Raw genomic sequence first — 16,980 nt, 5'->3', positions numbered from 1 at the left:
GTGAACTGCAGCTGGAATTTTCCCCTATAAGTGATAAATTCTCCAAAGGTTCTATCTCAGAGGGCAGGATTGGTTTCCAGCAAGAAAAGCCTCCAAGCATCATGGCACCTGGGACGGGGCACTCCTATATACCTAGGAGTATAGATTTAATCTGGTGTGTTTCGGCATTGAGCCTTCAAGTTCCTACCCACTGTTTAATAATCATTGTCATAGCCTATACTCAATGGAAAAAGTAAATTAATTCACAGAAATGTGAAATAAACAGAAGATTACTAGATCTAACTTCCAAAAACAGCAAACTGAAAAGTTCAATGAAAAATTGAATAGAGCTGCAAAAGATATCAACACTGCTATGATAAGGCAAATGCTAAAATTCTGGAAACTAGAGAGAACCTAATCCCCCTTAAACACAATAATACAACAAGATCCAGATCCCTAAGCCAATCGGTACATGGGAGGGTTAATGAAATGCCACTGTAAAAAACTAGAGCACAATCTAGAATGAGCCAGGACAAAGCAGACAGGAGCACATTCAAATCTGTCGTAAGTTGCTACAACTAACCACCAAACATGCCACTCTGGTGGATCACATTGATGCCAGCACCAACAGAAATAGAGAAATTGTTGCCATTATGAAAGATTTCACCTCGGGTACCTCTAAGTCCATCATACCGTTGCAGGTACTCTGCAACAATCTCTCTCAATTCTTCAACAGCACAATCACTGCCACTTACAGCAACTTCAACCTGCAACTGGACCTAATAGACCTCACTAAACACCTTCCAGTCTTATCAACAGAACCAATGCTAACCACATGGCCCATCATCACTCCAGAACAAATTGTAACCACAATGAAGTCCATCCGCTCCAGGGTCCCATCGGACCACGGCCCCCACCATGCTTACTCCAGAGGACTGCAACCCATCAGCGCCATGCTCACACCCATTCTGAATGCCTCTAATTCTTCTGCAACCTTCTCACATTCTTGGACACACACAACTGTCCTCCCATTGGTGAAGAAACCCTCTGTGGACCCGTCAACGCTCGCCAACTACAGACTGATTTCCCTGGTATCATTCCTGGCCACGGTCTTAGAGAAGATCATCAACAGGCACCTCACCAATACTTCACTGACCATCAACTCCTTGACATCACTCAGACCCAACCACAGCCCTCACTGCTGCCACGGATGACAGCCACATGACTCTGGACACAGGAGAAGCAGCAGCCCTCATCCTCCTGTATCTCTCCACAGCATTGAACACAGTCTCCCACCCAGCCTCATCCAATGTCTAGACGACATCAGAATCCAAGGACACCCACTCCGATGGATCTGCTCTAGCCTGGCACCATACATCTCGGATACCCATGACCTCATCTGGGTAATTCCCCAAGGATCCTTCCTGAACCTGACCCTCTTCAACGCTTACATGATTCCTCTAGCCAGCATCATCCGCTCTCACAGCATCAAAGGCCTCTCCTAAGCTGATGATGCACAACTCATTCTCTTTCTCACAAACAATAAGCCCAGTACCTGGAACAAGTTAAATGCCTGCAAGACTGAAATTGCCCACTGGATGAAGACCAGCTCTCTAAAGCTGAACACCAGGAATCTTCAGGAAATGCACATCACCATGGGGCTCTACTTGCTGGCCAACAGCCACCCCTACCAACCACGCCAAGTACCTAAGGATCATCATTGATAGCAAAGTCAACCTGATAACCCCCCGTCCAAGTCAAAAACACTACTGCCTCATGTTTCCATATCCTGAAGATGCTGACGAAGATCTTGAAATAACTTCCAATCAGCACCCAGGAAAACTGCCACACACCCTGATCACAAGCAAGCTGGACTACAGGAACGCTCTCTATGCCAGGATCAACAAAAAACTCACCAGGAGGCTGTAGACCATTCAGAACGTGGCTGCCAGAATCACTCAATCTCCCACATCGCACTCACATCATACCACACCTGAAGGAGCTACACTGGCTCCACATTCATAAACGAGCACAATTCAAACTCCTCACCCACACTTTGAAAGCACTACTTAACACTGACCCAGCATATCTAAACAGTCGCATCTGCTTTCACAAACTTTTCAGACACCTCAATTCGTCCGAACTCCTAATTGCACAAATCTAATGCATAAAGAAAAACAGTTCTGGCAGTCAAGCCTTCTCCTACATTGTTCCTAAACTGTGAAACGACCTCCTGCTACACATAAGAGCCACCTCCTTACTCCTTGAATTCTGCAAGCAGCTGAAGTCCTGGCTTATTGATTAGTCCCACTAGGCCATAGGTGTGGCTAAACTGATGCCTGCTCAGTGACAGCATACCATTTAGGGTGACAGTACATTCTACAAATCTGCATAACACAACATAACATAACATATAGATAACAATTAGGAACAATGGAAAAAGAGACTTTAAGACCGTACAGTGGTAAAACTGAACTAGCAAACCTCAGATGTACGGGAAAAGAATATAGCCTATTTCATACTCTGGATAAAGGGTTGTACTCTGTTGCTAGTGATGACGCTCTTCTACAAATCAATAACAAAGTACTATAGTGATATACTGATGCATAGCATACTAATTGATCTTCTGAATAAGATTATATTACAGGTTTCTGAATTGAAGGCATCCCAAGACAGAATTACATCAATCTTCAAAGACAGTTTTGATGCATTAAACTAGAATTAGAGACACCTTCAACAAAGAAAGGAAGATATGAAAAAGTGGCTGATTAGCAACACGACTCTATTAATGGAATTATTTACTTGATTAAAAGGGTTGCTAACTGAACAAGTAAACTGTATTCCCTTGAAAAGAGGTGACACACAACAAATTTACAATTTATAGCAATTTCAGAGAAAACAGAAAGGTCAGAATCACAGAAAGATTTATTTGATTAATTTATTAGAAAGCACGTTCTACCAGATTTGTTGAGCTAGCTCACTATTACAAAAGCACAAAGAGTACCCGTGGGGCTGTCAAGATAGACTACATAACCCCGCACAATTTTAGCCACCTTTGCACATTTCTGTATTGACGAACGTATGATATACAAAGCTATTAAGACAAAGATTTTTCATTCCAAAGCTATTCCTACATGACTTTTGAATTTTCCAAAAGGTGTAGGGAATTCAAACAATTGCTATCAGATTTGAGGGTCGCCAGCACACAAGTATTCGTTTTTTAATATGCTTGTTGAAGACTCAGTGCAAACAGATATAGGACATTTTGTCTGAAGTCTATAAAGCAAAATATATTTAGAACAAATATATCAGATTAATTAATCTAATACCACTAAGAACTGAGTTTATTGGGGTGTGACTTAGAATATACATGTCTATTTTTCATTAATTTGTAATAAGGATGGCGTTGTCCCTAGATGCAAAACATGGCATCTATAAACACTGAACAATGTAGTGATGGGTTTCCTGGGAATGGTGCTGAGAAGATAAGAACAAGAGGAAGCAGAGAGTTAATAATTTGGACAGAAGATTGTTTTAATGAGTTGGGCAGTGGTGGTGTAACATTTTCCAGAGTGGGGGTGCTGCCATTAGTTTTAGATGAATGAAGTCAGAGGGAATGTGAAGAATTCAAGTGTTTCACTAAATACAAATACAGCAAATGTGCAATGCCCATTCAGCACGAGACTGGTAATGGTGTGGTATGTAGCCAGTAGCACATTTTGGAGAGTACTGTTGCAAATATATTACTAAAGCGTGGTGTGGTAGCACCCTTTCATTTACAAAACGTGTGTTTTCCATTTAAATGGCCACAAAAAACATTTTTAAAGGTCATTTAGAGGAAGTCACATTTTGTAGTGTGTTAAAAATGACATCCTACAGCCTTTCCTTTCTGTAACCCAGCAAGATTGTCTTATAGTTGAGTTTACAAAAGCCTCTCAATTTGCATTTAGAGGATAAAAAATAAACCCTAATCATTGTGTTAAAAGAATAAGCAGCAGTTTGTCAGAAGACATAACTTGACATTTGACCCTTGTCTTTGAATGCACAGCAAATGTGACAAGATAAAAACAAAACTTAAAGGCAAGCTTTATTGCACATTCACCTTCTGAACCTCCAGCATGGATATTGTAGGGGTGCTGCAGCACCCCCAGCACTCATACTTGCAGCGCCTATGGAGTTGGACATGGCAGTGTTCCTTCAAATGTCATATGTTACTCTGCTGGGTAGATAACAATTCTTTGTGCTATTTTTTTTTAAAGTTTGATATAAAAATTGCTCCCTATAACAAAAGTGGGTATATAATAGACTGGAGCGGAGACCCACTGAGTCTTGGACTACATCACGCAACTCAATAGTCGTTTTAATAAAGGAGACTTGTTTCTACAGGGACAAAACCCAGAACTAGAAGTTACTAACCAATTGGTTTTCATATAATTTTTTCTCAGCATTTAGCACTGCCCGTAGACATGTTGCAATTTGTTGTTTTGAAATCTTTAGATATTAGACTATGTTAAAAGGAGTTGGAGAAACGGGTGATGGACGTTGGCAATATTCTTGATTTTCTCTAGGTTATTAGTGTTGGCCGGTGATTTTGCTCTGACTGAGGAAAGGTGTTTTCTTATCATTAATGCCTTCTTTCAAATGAGAGATTCTTATAGGCGGGGATTTACATTTTATTCAGTCAATTTTCCTAGATTCTTTTAGCACAACTGACATGAATAAATAAGCCCAAGACAGTCAAAGTGTTTTCTCAGTTGAGGTCAGATTTGGATTTGATGGATCCTTGGACAAAGGAAAATCCTGATAAGCAAGAGCATATGTGCACCTCTTCTAGATACAAACCTGATGCCTGCCTAGTTTTTTTAAAGATATCAGCCTCTTTAATCTTTGTGTCAGGGCAACTTTAGCCTAATAGTTTTTCTGACCACTTAGCAATAGAGTTAAGTATTAATATGATGACCGTAAAAAGGCAAAGTAGACGACAGTAGCTAAATAATTACTGCTGGAATATGAACAGTGGGTACATCACACAAATGTTTTTATTACTATTTCTTTAAATGAATGAACAGACATTTTTTTTGGGTATAGTACATTTTTAAAGCTACGTTCCTGTGTACTACTATATTTTTAAATATGCATTTATAGCAGAAAGCAGACATTTATGTTATGGAGTAGAAGATCAGATTTCCTCAACAGGAGCTAGAGCAGTTGAAAAACAGTTGTTTGACAAATAGACAGGAATGGTATACAGCTGCAATGGCCTCCCACGACCATTATTATACCTTAAAATAGCTTAGTGAAAAAACTATTTACAGTACACCTATAAACGAAGAAAATGTAAAGGTAAATTTCTTGATTGGTCTTATTGGGAAAAGAAATGCTACAAATACCATACATGGCCCAGAAAATAAACTGATTATGAGTAACCCTGAAAGGACATGCCGAATGTATTTTGATCATTAGTATAGAATTTACAGTAAAGCTCAAGAAATAAACATTAATCACCTTGATCAATTCCTTGCATCATCACCAATTCCCAAATTAAGAAAAGAGGCAGCTTCTCAATTTGTGGAACCTTTGATGGAGGATGAATAGCTGAAAACCGTGACAACTGTTCCCAGGTGAGAAGGTTTGTGGATGGGATGGAATTCCTACAGAATTTCTTAAAACTGTAAGGGAGGACATTTGGGTAAACATGTATGCAGATTGGAAAATAATATTTTGAAAGAAGCCAAGGTAGTTGAGTATTTTAACATGGAAACATTTGTTAATTGCTTTAAACAAAATTGGAAGACCTTAACCCCTACCCTCCAACAACCTTATTAAATGTGAATTATAAAATATTTTACAAAGCAATTGCAATTAGAATTTCCAATTTTTTTAACCTATCGATACATAAAGTTAAAATCAGGAGTATTGCAGGTAGGCAGTCAGAAACCAGTACAAATGATCTGATAAAACACATTGATGTTTTTAAGGAACACAAAAAATCCTGCAGTGCGAAAAAAAACTTTTGACCTTGTGAGCTGGAAATGTTTATTTTCCATTTTAAGAGCTTTTGGATTTGCATCCCATCTCAAAATCTTACTTCAAAATCTATTTAAAGGTTTGCAAGCACATATTGCGCACATTATTATAAATATGAATTTGGCAGACACTTGAAAGAGAAAAGTTGCACCAGACAGAGATGTCCAATTTTTCCTATTGCATTTGCCATTTTTATTCAACCTTTAGCCACAGAAATTCACAAAGAGGAAAAATATCCCCTATGTTAGAAAAAATGAAAAAAATTAAATTGTATATGGATGACATCATATTGTATGGGCATATTAAAAAAATATTGATAATGCTTCACAAGTTTTGAACAGGTACATGCACGTAGCAGGATAGAATATTAATCGTAACCAAACTGAGTCCTCAATATTTAATACTTCTGCTGAAGCTGTTTCCAGGTAATTCAAAACAAGAAACTCAAACAATATCTGTGCATAAATGTTTCCCCTGATTTTGCAAAGTTATACGATTTGAATTATGTACCATTAATTAATAAGGCAAGATCTCTTCTACAGCATCATCTCTAACAATTACAGGAAGGATCACATTAATTAGGATGTCTATTTTACCATTAATTAGGATGTCTATTTTACCACTGTTCATCTTTCTTTTTGGTACTGCAGCGTGTAGATTACATGATTTTTAAAAAAAAATGTGAAGACACACTGAAGTTTGCAAGTTACGGTAAACTCTGCAATCCATAGCTCGATGACAGTCATGAAACCGATAACCTGCACACTGCGTCAGCGCAGCCCCGACTTTATTACATCACCTCGGTTCCGCGCTGCGTCAGGACGCGCGGAACCAGATACAAAACAAAGGAGAGCCCGGGTGGCTCTCTACATCTTACACTCTGCTGCTTTGAGGGAAAGTGAAAGTGAAATGTAAGGCTAGCCTCTGGCTGACACTCACACTTGGCATGAAATCTGCTCAGTGGCAGACATTATGCACTCTTGGCTTGCTTCCCCTCCCTCCAAACTGCATTCTAAAGGAAGAGAGAGGTAGTGAAGCGAAATTGGGCGAGGTTAGTGCATCATATGCATGATCATGTGTGTGAGAATGATTCGAGTGGACGGGGCAGCCACGTCGCTCACGGAAACTGATCAGCTCACGCAACCTATTTTCAAACCATCATGGAAGAAGCAAGCAGTAAGCACACCTATCAGCAAATTCCTTACTGAGAAAAATTAAGGAAATTTGCCCTCATAACGACCTTAAAACAACCCCTTGGTCATCTGACAACAAAGGTAACTATCAGAGAAAGTGGCGAACTCTGGTGCAGAACGAACCAACTGATGCCGAAGCACTGAAAGACTTCATCTTCAAACTGGAAACAAGAAACAACCGGAGCACACGTCCCCTCAGTGTACCATCACTCCCGATGCAATTCGCGAAAGGAGCTCAAAGCCCAGCACTTCAAATAGAATTTCTGGAATTACTCCCAAAAACATTCCCCAGATCCTTCTCTCCGACCTGGTGGGATATTAGGGTCCCTACCTTGCATCAGTAACACCTTGCCCCGCATCCTGACTTGGTGACTGATCACTGAATTTTTCCCATCCATCTAACTATTGCTCAACTTACTTGACCTCCAGGATGGACAGCTCACATGGGATAGGTAATAGACGGTGAAGACGTGCAAGAGGGAGCAGAAGGGAAGGGAGAGGTGATAGTGAAACGGATGAGGTGGGTGGGACAGTAGAGATAATAGTGAAAAGGATGGGGTCGACAAGGGATGACAGAGAAAAGAATGAGGTAGAAAAGAGACAGGAGAGATTAAAGTGAAAAGAATGAGGTAGACAAGGGACGGGAGAGGTGATAGTGTAAAGGATGAGGTGGACAAGGGATGGGAGAAGTGATAAAGGTGAGGTAGACAAGAAGAGATGATAGTGAAAAGGATGAGGTGGAAAAGAGACAGGAGGGATAATAGTGAAAAGGATGAAGTGGACAAGAGACGGGAGAAATGATAGTGAAAAGGATGAGGTGGACAAGGGAAGGGAGAGCTGATAGTGAAAAGAATGAGTTAGACAGGAGAGAGGACTGTGTAAAGGATGGGGTAGACCGGACATGGCAGAGATGATAGTGAAAAGAATGAGGTGGACAACAGACAAGAGCGATGGCAGTGAAAAGGAATTGGAAAACAAGGGACTATAGAATTGGTAGTGAAAAAGGATGAGGTCAACAAGGGACAGGAGAGATGATAGTAAAAACAATGGGGTAGACAATGGACGAGAGAGATGATAGTGAAAATGATGAGGTAAACAAGGATCAAGAGAGATGGCAGTGAAAAGGTATGAGGTAGACAAGGAACGAGAGAGATGACAGTGAAAAGGTATGAGGTAGACAAGAGAAAAATTCAATTTGTGCTTAGGAACTTTTGTGAACTTTACACGTTTTGCCCGTTACATGCACTTTACAAAATTTTCACTGCAAGCAAAACTTTTTTTTTCTCCAAAAGAATCTTTCCTTAAAAACCTTGTTTGCATTAGAATGTTCCTTTTAATTTTGGAGAGCTGTGTTCCTGCAAATCGTACTTTTGCAGGATTTCTTTTCATACTTGGAACACTGCAGTCTTTGCAAATATCATGAGGTTTGTACAAGTATTTAAAAAAAGGGAGGGAACATTCACAACGCTGGGCACACTCAGGCATGCAGGAGAGGGAAGGGTGGAAAAGCAAAAAGAGTAGAAGAAGGGGAGATGAGAGAAGGGAGGAGGATAAAAGAAGTGGAAGAAGGGGTGTCATCAGGGCCAGTGGGATTATGCAGCAGGGGAGCACCAAATAATTGTCAGGGTTGACTAAATTATAAGGCAAGAAAGTGCAAATTATATGGCATATTGCAAGACAGCTTTTGATGCCGTTACTTCACTATTTTGTAATTTTAACAGATGGTAATACTCATGGACGTCAAATCACTAGATGCCAGAGGTAGCAGAAGTGACATCATATGCCATTTGACCTTTACTTTCATTCACACACACACATGCTTACTTATACACGCATTCACTCATACACACACTTTCTCTCACAAAAACACATTCTCACCACAAGCAAGCATACAACATACAATTTAAACGCATTTTTTACTTACCTCAGATTCTAGTTAGGGTTATAGTCCAGCTAATTGTACTCCATTTATTATTACACTTTTACCGAATTATAGATTATTCACTATTAGTATAATTTTAAAAAATGACAGAAAACCAGGGAAGTGGACTCCCAACTGACATCCATTAGGAGGAGCTGCTCCAGTGTTCCTGGCACTGAGTTTTCCACCTCTGAGTCCAGGGGTCTCAAGGGCAGTACCAGGGGTCGCAAGGGGCAAGCCAGGGGTGGAAGCTGGTGACCCCTGGAGACCTCGAAATTATATAGAGGGTAAAACTGTGTGGGCAAAGATTTCACCTTATTAGTAGCAGTTAACCAGCAACTGAAAGATGCTCAGTTTCTGCGAAGGGCCTTCCACTGAGCACATGTTGCAACATTTGAGTAACTTTTGATCCGTTTCAGCTAGACAAAAATATTGTTAAAATCTGTAGATTGTGCAGCTGCTGATGGATTATGTGCCAAATCCATAATTATGTGAAAAAAAAGCTGCAGCCACAAAATCGCATATTTCCAGTGGCCCTGGATATAATATAAAAAGTCAGTTTGGGAAAAAGTAGACAAGAGGCTTGGAAAGAAGGCTAAACTGCCAAGGCCAGAGTTCCTACGCGCTGACTGAAGACAAAACGCAAGTGACATATGCAACCTATATGTGGTCTCCTGTAGTCACACCTGCGTAATAACGCCAGGTACCCCTTGCATCCAGAAACGCCACCATTCCTCTCACGGTGCAGGGGGTGTCCCGACCTTCAGGGGGGCCCCCTCAGCAAAAGTAGTAGATGGTGGGGAGGGGGGGCCTCCATGTATTTTGCAGGGGGGGAGGGGTGCTCACATTTCGTTACTCCAATGGCCACCAGCCATTGTACCGTACCTCTAATCATACCATCCTGCCAACCATGCCAGTGTAACCCTAAAGCCAGACATTACCGGGCCTGCTGCCATCCAGGCCATCTTGCATTAAACCATTCTGTCTCACTGATGCACACATTCTAAGTGTACAGATTGAGATAAACTGCAGACCGTCTGTGTTCATGGTCTGAACAGGAGTTCGACACGAGACACTGTACAGCTCCTTGAGTTGCGAGTTTGTGCCCCTCAGCACTAACTCCCATCTGGAAGACTGAGATTGATCCTTGCGCCCGGTGAGCACGTAAAATGGGTGCCTAGTAACTCCTTCGAGCAGTAGTTGTAATTGGATTTATATAGCGCTTACTCCTATGACGAAGCGTTGAAGCACTTTATGCCAGTAGTACCACTTTGAAACGCATTGTACGAGCCTTAAGGTGCAGTGTGTGATGCGGAGTGATAACAGAAATGTGCCTGGGTTGCACTCCCTGTATTCACAAGCTGTCTGTGAGCCTCCCGTCAGACTATTATACATCACTCCAGTTCTTGACAAGGGCGTAAGAGAGGAGAGACTAGAGCCAAGCAAGGGGCTGGCTTAGCTGTAAGAGGCAACGCATTAACCGAGACATCAAAAGAAGGAAAAAAAAAAACAGACAACAAATGCTGTGAAAAATAAGATAGAGACTTTAAAATGAAAAACATGTATTGTTCAACATTTCTTAGTGTCTCTAACGATATCACTCAATTGAGTGACATTTATTTTAAATATATTTTTTAAAACATGAAACATTTAAAAATACCTCGATGGCCTGACGACACTGCCATGAGTACCCATAATATGTCAGCCACCTCCTCTATTTATGTTGCCTTTATTTCAATTAAATGAGAAGCACGATTATTTTATAATATCCATGTACAGGTATGTTTTTTGTAGCGTTAAGATCCTGAACTTTATCACTTCCGTGTGCTCTCAAACCGGATGCTTAAGGAAAATGATACAAAGCGAAGCGATGGGCCTTGTATCACACACCTTGGTCAAGTGAAGGAGCCGGGATTTGAGTCCCCCATAGCATATTTTGCAGTTTGGAGAATATATAGCTATATCCTTCTTTATTCTGTTTTACACCAAAGGTCAGTCTTTTGTGTCCAGTATTTCAATTATATTTATCCAATAAGTGCTAATATATGGAGTTTAAAAAATACACTTATTACATCCTAAATCAAACTGACACATATTTGTACAAGTGCATAATCATGAGACTTGAAGGTGTACTTTTCTGTTTGGGATGTCCCCACAGACAGTGAACGTCAAACACAGACATAACGCTGCACTACGCGAACCTTTCTCCGTGAAAAGCTTTATCCTATGGAGCAAACTCTATGGAGGCTCCGAAACCTCCCATGGACCCCAATTCACCAAAATGCCAGCGGTAGCGGAAGTTACATCACACGCTATTTCATCTTTACACATGTGCTTAAACAAACACACATTCACTCATATACACACTCTCTTTTACATAAACACACTCTCACCCACAAGCATGCACACAACATCAATTTAAAAGTGTTTGACTTCACATTATCACCTGCGTCCCCTAGTGGTAGTCAGGTGTATTGTCTGATTAATTAAAATCATTACAGATAAGACACGTTTAATACATTCAATGTTAAGGCTGCTGTACGATCTTTGCAAAATAGACGTGCTATTCAGAATCGGAGATCCATGCAAAGGAATGCCAAAGTGCCTCACTTCTGCCCAATTAATTTCGCACAGTAAAAAAAAATCGTGAATGATCAGTACAATCAATAAAGACGAGATATGTAGGAAAAATAGTGATTTAAATCACAGTGCTTCTACGGTAAATCAGGATTAGTCATAAGCAAAGCAAGGCAATGCTAAAAGCGCTTACATTCTGAGCAGCTCACTCCGCGGTATGATAGAAGTATTGTTTCATTTTATAACCTGCGCCCCGTGTCCTAAATTGGGTAGTAGGGTGACTAACCTCCCCTGTCCCTCACGGTCCCTAAGCCCATGGTTCTAGCGGTCCGGAGTGCGTTGGTGGTAGCTGGAGAGACGGGAGGGGCATTAGTAATAGACCCCCTCTGTACTCACAGCCTACCTGGAAGTCCCAAATTCGACTTCTCGGACCAAGATGTGAAGTGCGACTGCGTGTGAGGGATGGGGCTCCTGCTAAGAGACCGCGTGGCCTACTGATCCGTTCTACGTAGAGCTGCACCTCCCCCTATGCTCACATTCCGTGTAGGTATTCACCATGATGCTTCCTGTGCCTCAGGTTCTCGAGGTTCGCGTTCTAACCCCCATGTAATCACAGTCTGCAGGTGTGTTTCACATCATGAGCCCCTATGCGGTTCTAGAGGCCCGAGTTCTAGTCCCCACGGAGTCACAGTCTGCATGGATAGGTCACATGATGAGAGATTAGTCGGGTTCTGGAGGACCGGATCTTAAGTTTTTTGGGAGTTCCAAATCAAACGTTGCTTGAGTCCTTGATAAATACCCTATCTGGGAGTCGCACAGAACAGACCCTAAGAACGGTCTGTGCGATAGAGGGCTCAGGTTCTAGAGGTATGGGTTCTGCCCCCTCTGTACTCACAAACCTTCTCTTTAAGATAAACAATATATGTAGGTAAGGGTTCTGCTCTTCTCTGGCCTGGCAGACTGTCTGGGGTACTACCTCAGACATTGCCCAGGTTCTGGATGTCCCCACGGTGCTCACAGACTCTCTGGGAGTTCCATGTGACACCCTGCTCAGGTTCTAAAGGTAATGGTTCTGCCCCCTCCGTGCTCACAGACTCACTGGAAGTTTCATGCCAGACATTGCTCAGGTTCTAGAGGTCTTGGTTCTGCACCCCTCTGTGCTCACAGACTCACTGTGAGTTTCAAGTCAGACATTGCTCAGGTTCTAGAGGTATTGGTTCTGTCTCTTTCTGTGCTCACAGACCCACTGGGAGTTCCATGTCAGACATTGCTCAGATTCTAAAGGTATTGTTTCTGCACCCCTCTGTGCTCACAGACTCACTGGGAGTTCCATCTCAGACATTGCCCAGGTTCTAGAGGTATTGGTTCTGTCTCTCTCTGTGCTCACAGACTCACTGGGAGTTCCATGTCAGACACTGCTCAGGTTCTAGAGGTATTGGTTCTTCCCCCTCTGTGCTCACAGACTCACTGGGAGTTCCATGTCAGACATTGGTCAGGTTCTAGAGGTTTTGGTTCTGCACCCCTCTGTGCTCACAGACTTACTGTGAGTTCCATGTCAGACATTGCTCAGGTTCTAGAGGTTTTGGTTATGCACCCCTCTGTGCTCACAGACTCACGGTGAGTTCCAAGTCAGACATTGCTCAGGTTCTAGAGGTGTTGGTTATGTCTCTCTCTGTGCTCACAGACTCACTGGGAGTTCCATGTCAGACATTGCTCAGGTTCTAGAGGTATTGGTTCTGCCCCCTCTGTGCTTAAAGACTCACTGGGAGTTCATGTCAGACATTGCTCAGGTTCTAGAGGTATTGGTTCTGTCTCTTTCTATGCTCACAGACCCACTGGAAGTTCCATGTCAGGCATTGCTCAGGTTCTAAAGGTATTGGTTATACACCCCTCTGTGCTCACAGACTCACTGGGAGTTCATGTCAGACATTGCTCAGGTTCTAGAGGTAAGGGTTCTGCCCCCTCTGTACTCACAAACTTTCCCTTTAAGATAAATAATATATGTAGGTAAGGGTTCTGGCTCCTCTCTGGCCTGGCAGGCTGTCTGGGAGTACTACCTCAGACATTGCCAAGGTTCTGGATGTCCCCACTGTGCTCACAGACTCTCTGGGAGTTCCATGTGACACACTGCTCAGGTTCTAGAGGTATTGGTTCTGCCCCCTCTGTGCTCACAGACTCACTGGAAGTTCCATGTCAGACATTGCTCAGGTTCTAGAGGTCTTGGTTCTGCACCCCTCTGTGCTCACAGACTCCCTGTGAGTTCCAAGTCAGACATTGCTCAGGTTCTAGAGGTATTGGTTCTGTCTCTTTCTGTGTTCACAGACTCACTGGGAGTTCCATGTCAGACATTGCTCAGGTTCTAGAGGTTTTGGTTCTGCACCCTTCTGTGCTCACAGACTCACGGTGAGTTCCAAGTCAGACATTGCTCAGGTTCTAGAGGTGTTGGTTATGCCTCTCTCTGTGCTCACAAACTCACTGGGAGTTCCATGTCAGACATTGCTCAGGTTCTAAAGGTATTGGTTCTGCCCCTTCTGTGCTCACAGACTCACTGGGAGTTCCATGTCAGACATTGCTCAGGTTCTAGAGGTATTCCTTCTGTCTCTTTCTGTGCTCACAGACCCACTGGAAGTTCCATGTCAGGCATTGCTCAGGTTCTAAAGGTATTGGTTCTGCACCCCTCTGTGCTCACAGACTCACTGGGAGTTTATGTCAGACATTGCTCAGGTTCTAGAGGTACTGGTTCTGTCTCTTTGTGCTCACAGACTCACTGGGAGTTCCATGTCAGACACTGCTCAGGTTCTAGAGGTATTGGTTCTGTCTCCCTCTGTGCTCACAGACTCACTGGGAGTTCCATGTCAGACATTGCTCAGGGTCTAGAGGTATTGGTTATGTCTCCCTCTATGCTCACGGACTCACTGGGAGTTCCATGTCAGACATTGCCCAGGTTCCAGAGGTATTGGTTCTGTCTCCTTCTTTGCTCACAGACTCACTGGGAGTTCCATGTCAGACATTGCCCAGGTTCTAGAGGTATTGGTTCTGTCTCCTTCTTTGCTCACAGACTCACTGGGAGTTCCATGTCAGACAATAATCAGGTTATAGAGGTATTGGTTATGTCTCCCTCTGTGCTCACAGACTCATTGGGAGTTCCATGTCAGACACTGCTCTGGTTCTAGAGGTATTGGTTCTGTCTCCTTCTTTGCTCACAGACTCACTGGGAGTTCCATGTCAGACAATGATCAGGTTCTAGAGGTATTGGTTCTGTCTCCTTCTTTGCTCACAGACTCACTGGGAGTTCCATGTCAGACATTGCCCAGGTTCTAGGGGTATTGGTTCTGCCTCCCTCTGTGCTCACAGACTCACTGGGAGTTCCATGTCAGACACTGCTCAGGTTCTAGAGGTATTGGTTCTGCCTCTCTCGTGATCACAGGCTCACTGGAAGTTCCATGTCAGACATTGCTTAGGTTCTAGATGTATTAGACCTGTCCCCTCTGTAATCACATACTCTCTGGGAGTCTCGTGATACATTGCTCATTTCTAGAGGTGAGTATCCTGTCCTTTCTATACACACAGACTCTTTGAGAGCTTCATGCAACACATTGCTCAGCATCTAGAGGTATGGGTCCCCCTCACGTACTCATGCATTATACATTGCTTATTCCTAGAGGTAAGGGTTCTGCCCCCCCGTACACATACATGATACACTGCTCAGGTTCTAGAGGTATGGGTAGGTCCCTTCCTCCTCTGTACACATACATGACACGTTGCTCATTCCTAGAGGTAAGGGTCCTGCCCCATCTGTACTCACAAGCCGTGCAGGGGTGCCCCTTCTGATATGGCTCGAGTCCTCTTCACGGCGCCTCTTCTTTGCCCCAGGAGCGCACCCATAGACCCGGCAGGATCTGGGTGTCACCTCTACTACTGCTGAGAAGGGTGACTTTTTGTGAATTTCCGAAGCTCCGCCCACCGGCTCGCCCGGGGTGGGCTCCAACACGTGCCCAGGAGAGCGAGACTCACCCGGCTCTCCGGGGAAGGCAGGCCGGTGCTCCCTCGGCTGACAGGGAGGACCTAAGCTCCACTCCCCTCACAGGAGGAGCTCCGAGGGTGACAGAAGAGGAGACACACCCTCAGTCCCGCCCGCGAGCCCGTAGCTCCCGCGAGCCGTTCCCCGCGCTCGTGACCCGTTTGGTAACAAGGGAGGCGCACGCCTGAATGGACCTCACCTACACACACCCCTACGGAAAGCAGACAAACACACCTGTTTTGGGTAGGAGGGAGAAACACACCTGTCTGAAAAGCAGACCTCCCTGGGAAAGAGACAGGCAGCCTTATGGGAAGGAGGATGACAGACCTGTATGAGAACGTGAGAGGCAGACACGTGTGTGGGGCGGGAAACGCAAGCTTATATGGACACACGCATATAGAACCGTAAGGAAGGGAGGGAGATAAATACACACGAATGAAATGGAGGGAAACATCATTATGGGAAAAGGGAAGACACACCACATTGGGCAGGCGGGAAACACACACCATGATGGGAAGAGTGGTGCATACAGACCTACATGAAACAATGTGTGAAGCAGCCACGCACAGAAAGAAGCAGTCTTGCACTTCTATGTGCGAGTGGTTCTAACACATGTAGGGACAGGGAAGGGGCGCGGAGACACCTGCATAGGCAGAAGGGGTATCTTACCTGTTTGGTATGTTTATTAGGCTGCAGGGAGACGCACACCTGTATGGAAAGGATGAAGGGAGCACATCACTGATACCACACACGTTTACTGGAAGCTGGCACAACACAAACTGCATGGGAGAGTAGAAGTCACATTGTACCTGGGGAGGGAGACTCACACGTGCATCTGCCGGATACATACCCACTGCATGAGATGAGAGGCTCAAATGTGCATGTGGATATACACGCACATACACGCATAGCCTACCCATATATACGAGGATTGGCAACAGTAGACTGTATATTTACTGTTCTAACTCCACTATACAGTGGACCGAAGCAATCATAACTACGCTTTTGAATGGACTCCAGACTGGTCCAGTCCTCACCCTGTGGGTTAAACATGCCCACTGTCCACACACACACGTACACGCACAAAAACAACACATTTATGAAACGTCTCCTACCTGCCCTCAAAACTCAGATATGAGATTCAACTGCTCCTTGAGGCAGGTTGTTTTCCCTCCCTCATGGGAAACCTCTGTTGTAAAAACACTTGTAAAAACCACAACCCTTACTGGATCACCAAGATCTGAGTAATTTTCGTCCAATTT

The 16,980-nt window shown here is 43.5% G+C and overlaps 1 protein-coding gene across 1 annotated transcript in view; it reads right to left on the bottom strand.

Annotated features, from left to right (window-relative positions):
- The window catches only part of GRAMD2A (GRAM domain containing 2A), a 328,764-nt gene extending 313,033 nt beyond the window's left edge, over positions 1 to 15,731 (bottom strand). The window contains exon 1 of the mRNA XM_069222277.1: positions 15,503 to 15,731. Within this exon, the coding sequence (XP_069078378.1) occupies positions 15,503 to 15,582 (80 nt within the window). The 5' untranslated portion in view covers positions 15,583 to 15,731. The remainder of the gene's footprint in view (positions 1 to 15,502) is intronic.
- Positions 15,732 to 16,980: the final 1,249 nt, after the last annotated feature.

The sequence above is a fragment of the Pleurodeles waltl genome, chromosome 3_1 (assembly GCF_031143425.1).
Source record: "Pleurodeles waltl isolate 20211129_DDA chromosome 3_1, aPleWal1.hap1.20221129, whole genome shotgun sequence".
Taxonomy (NCBI): Eukaryota; Metazoa; Chordata; class Amphibia; order Caudata; family Salamandridae; genus Pleurodeles; species Pleurodeles waltl.
This window is presented reverse-complemented; position numbering and strand designations above follow the sequence as displayed.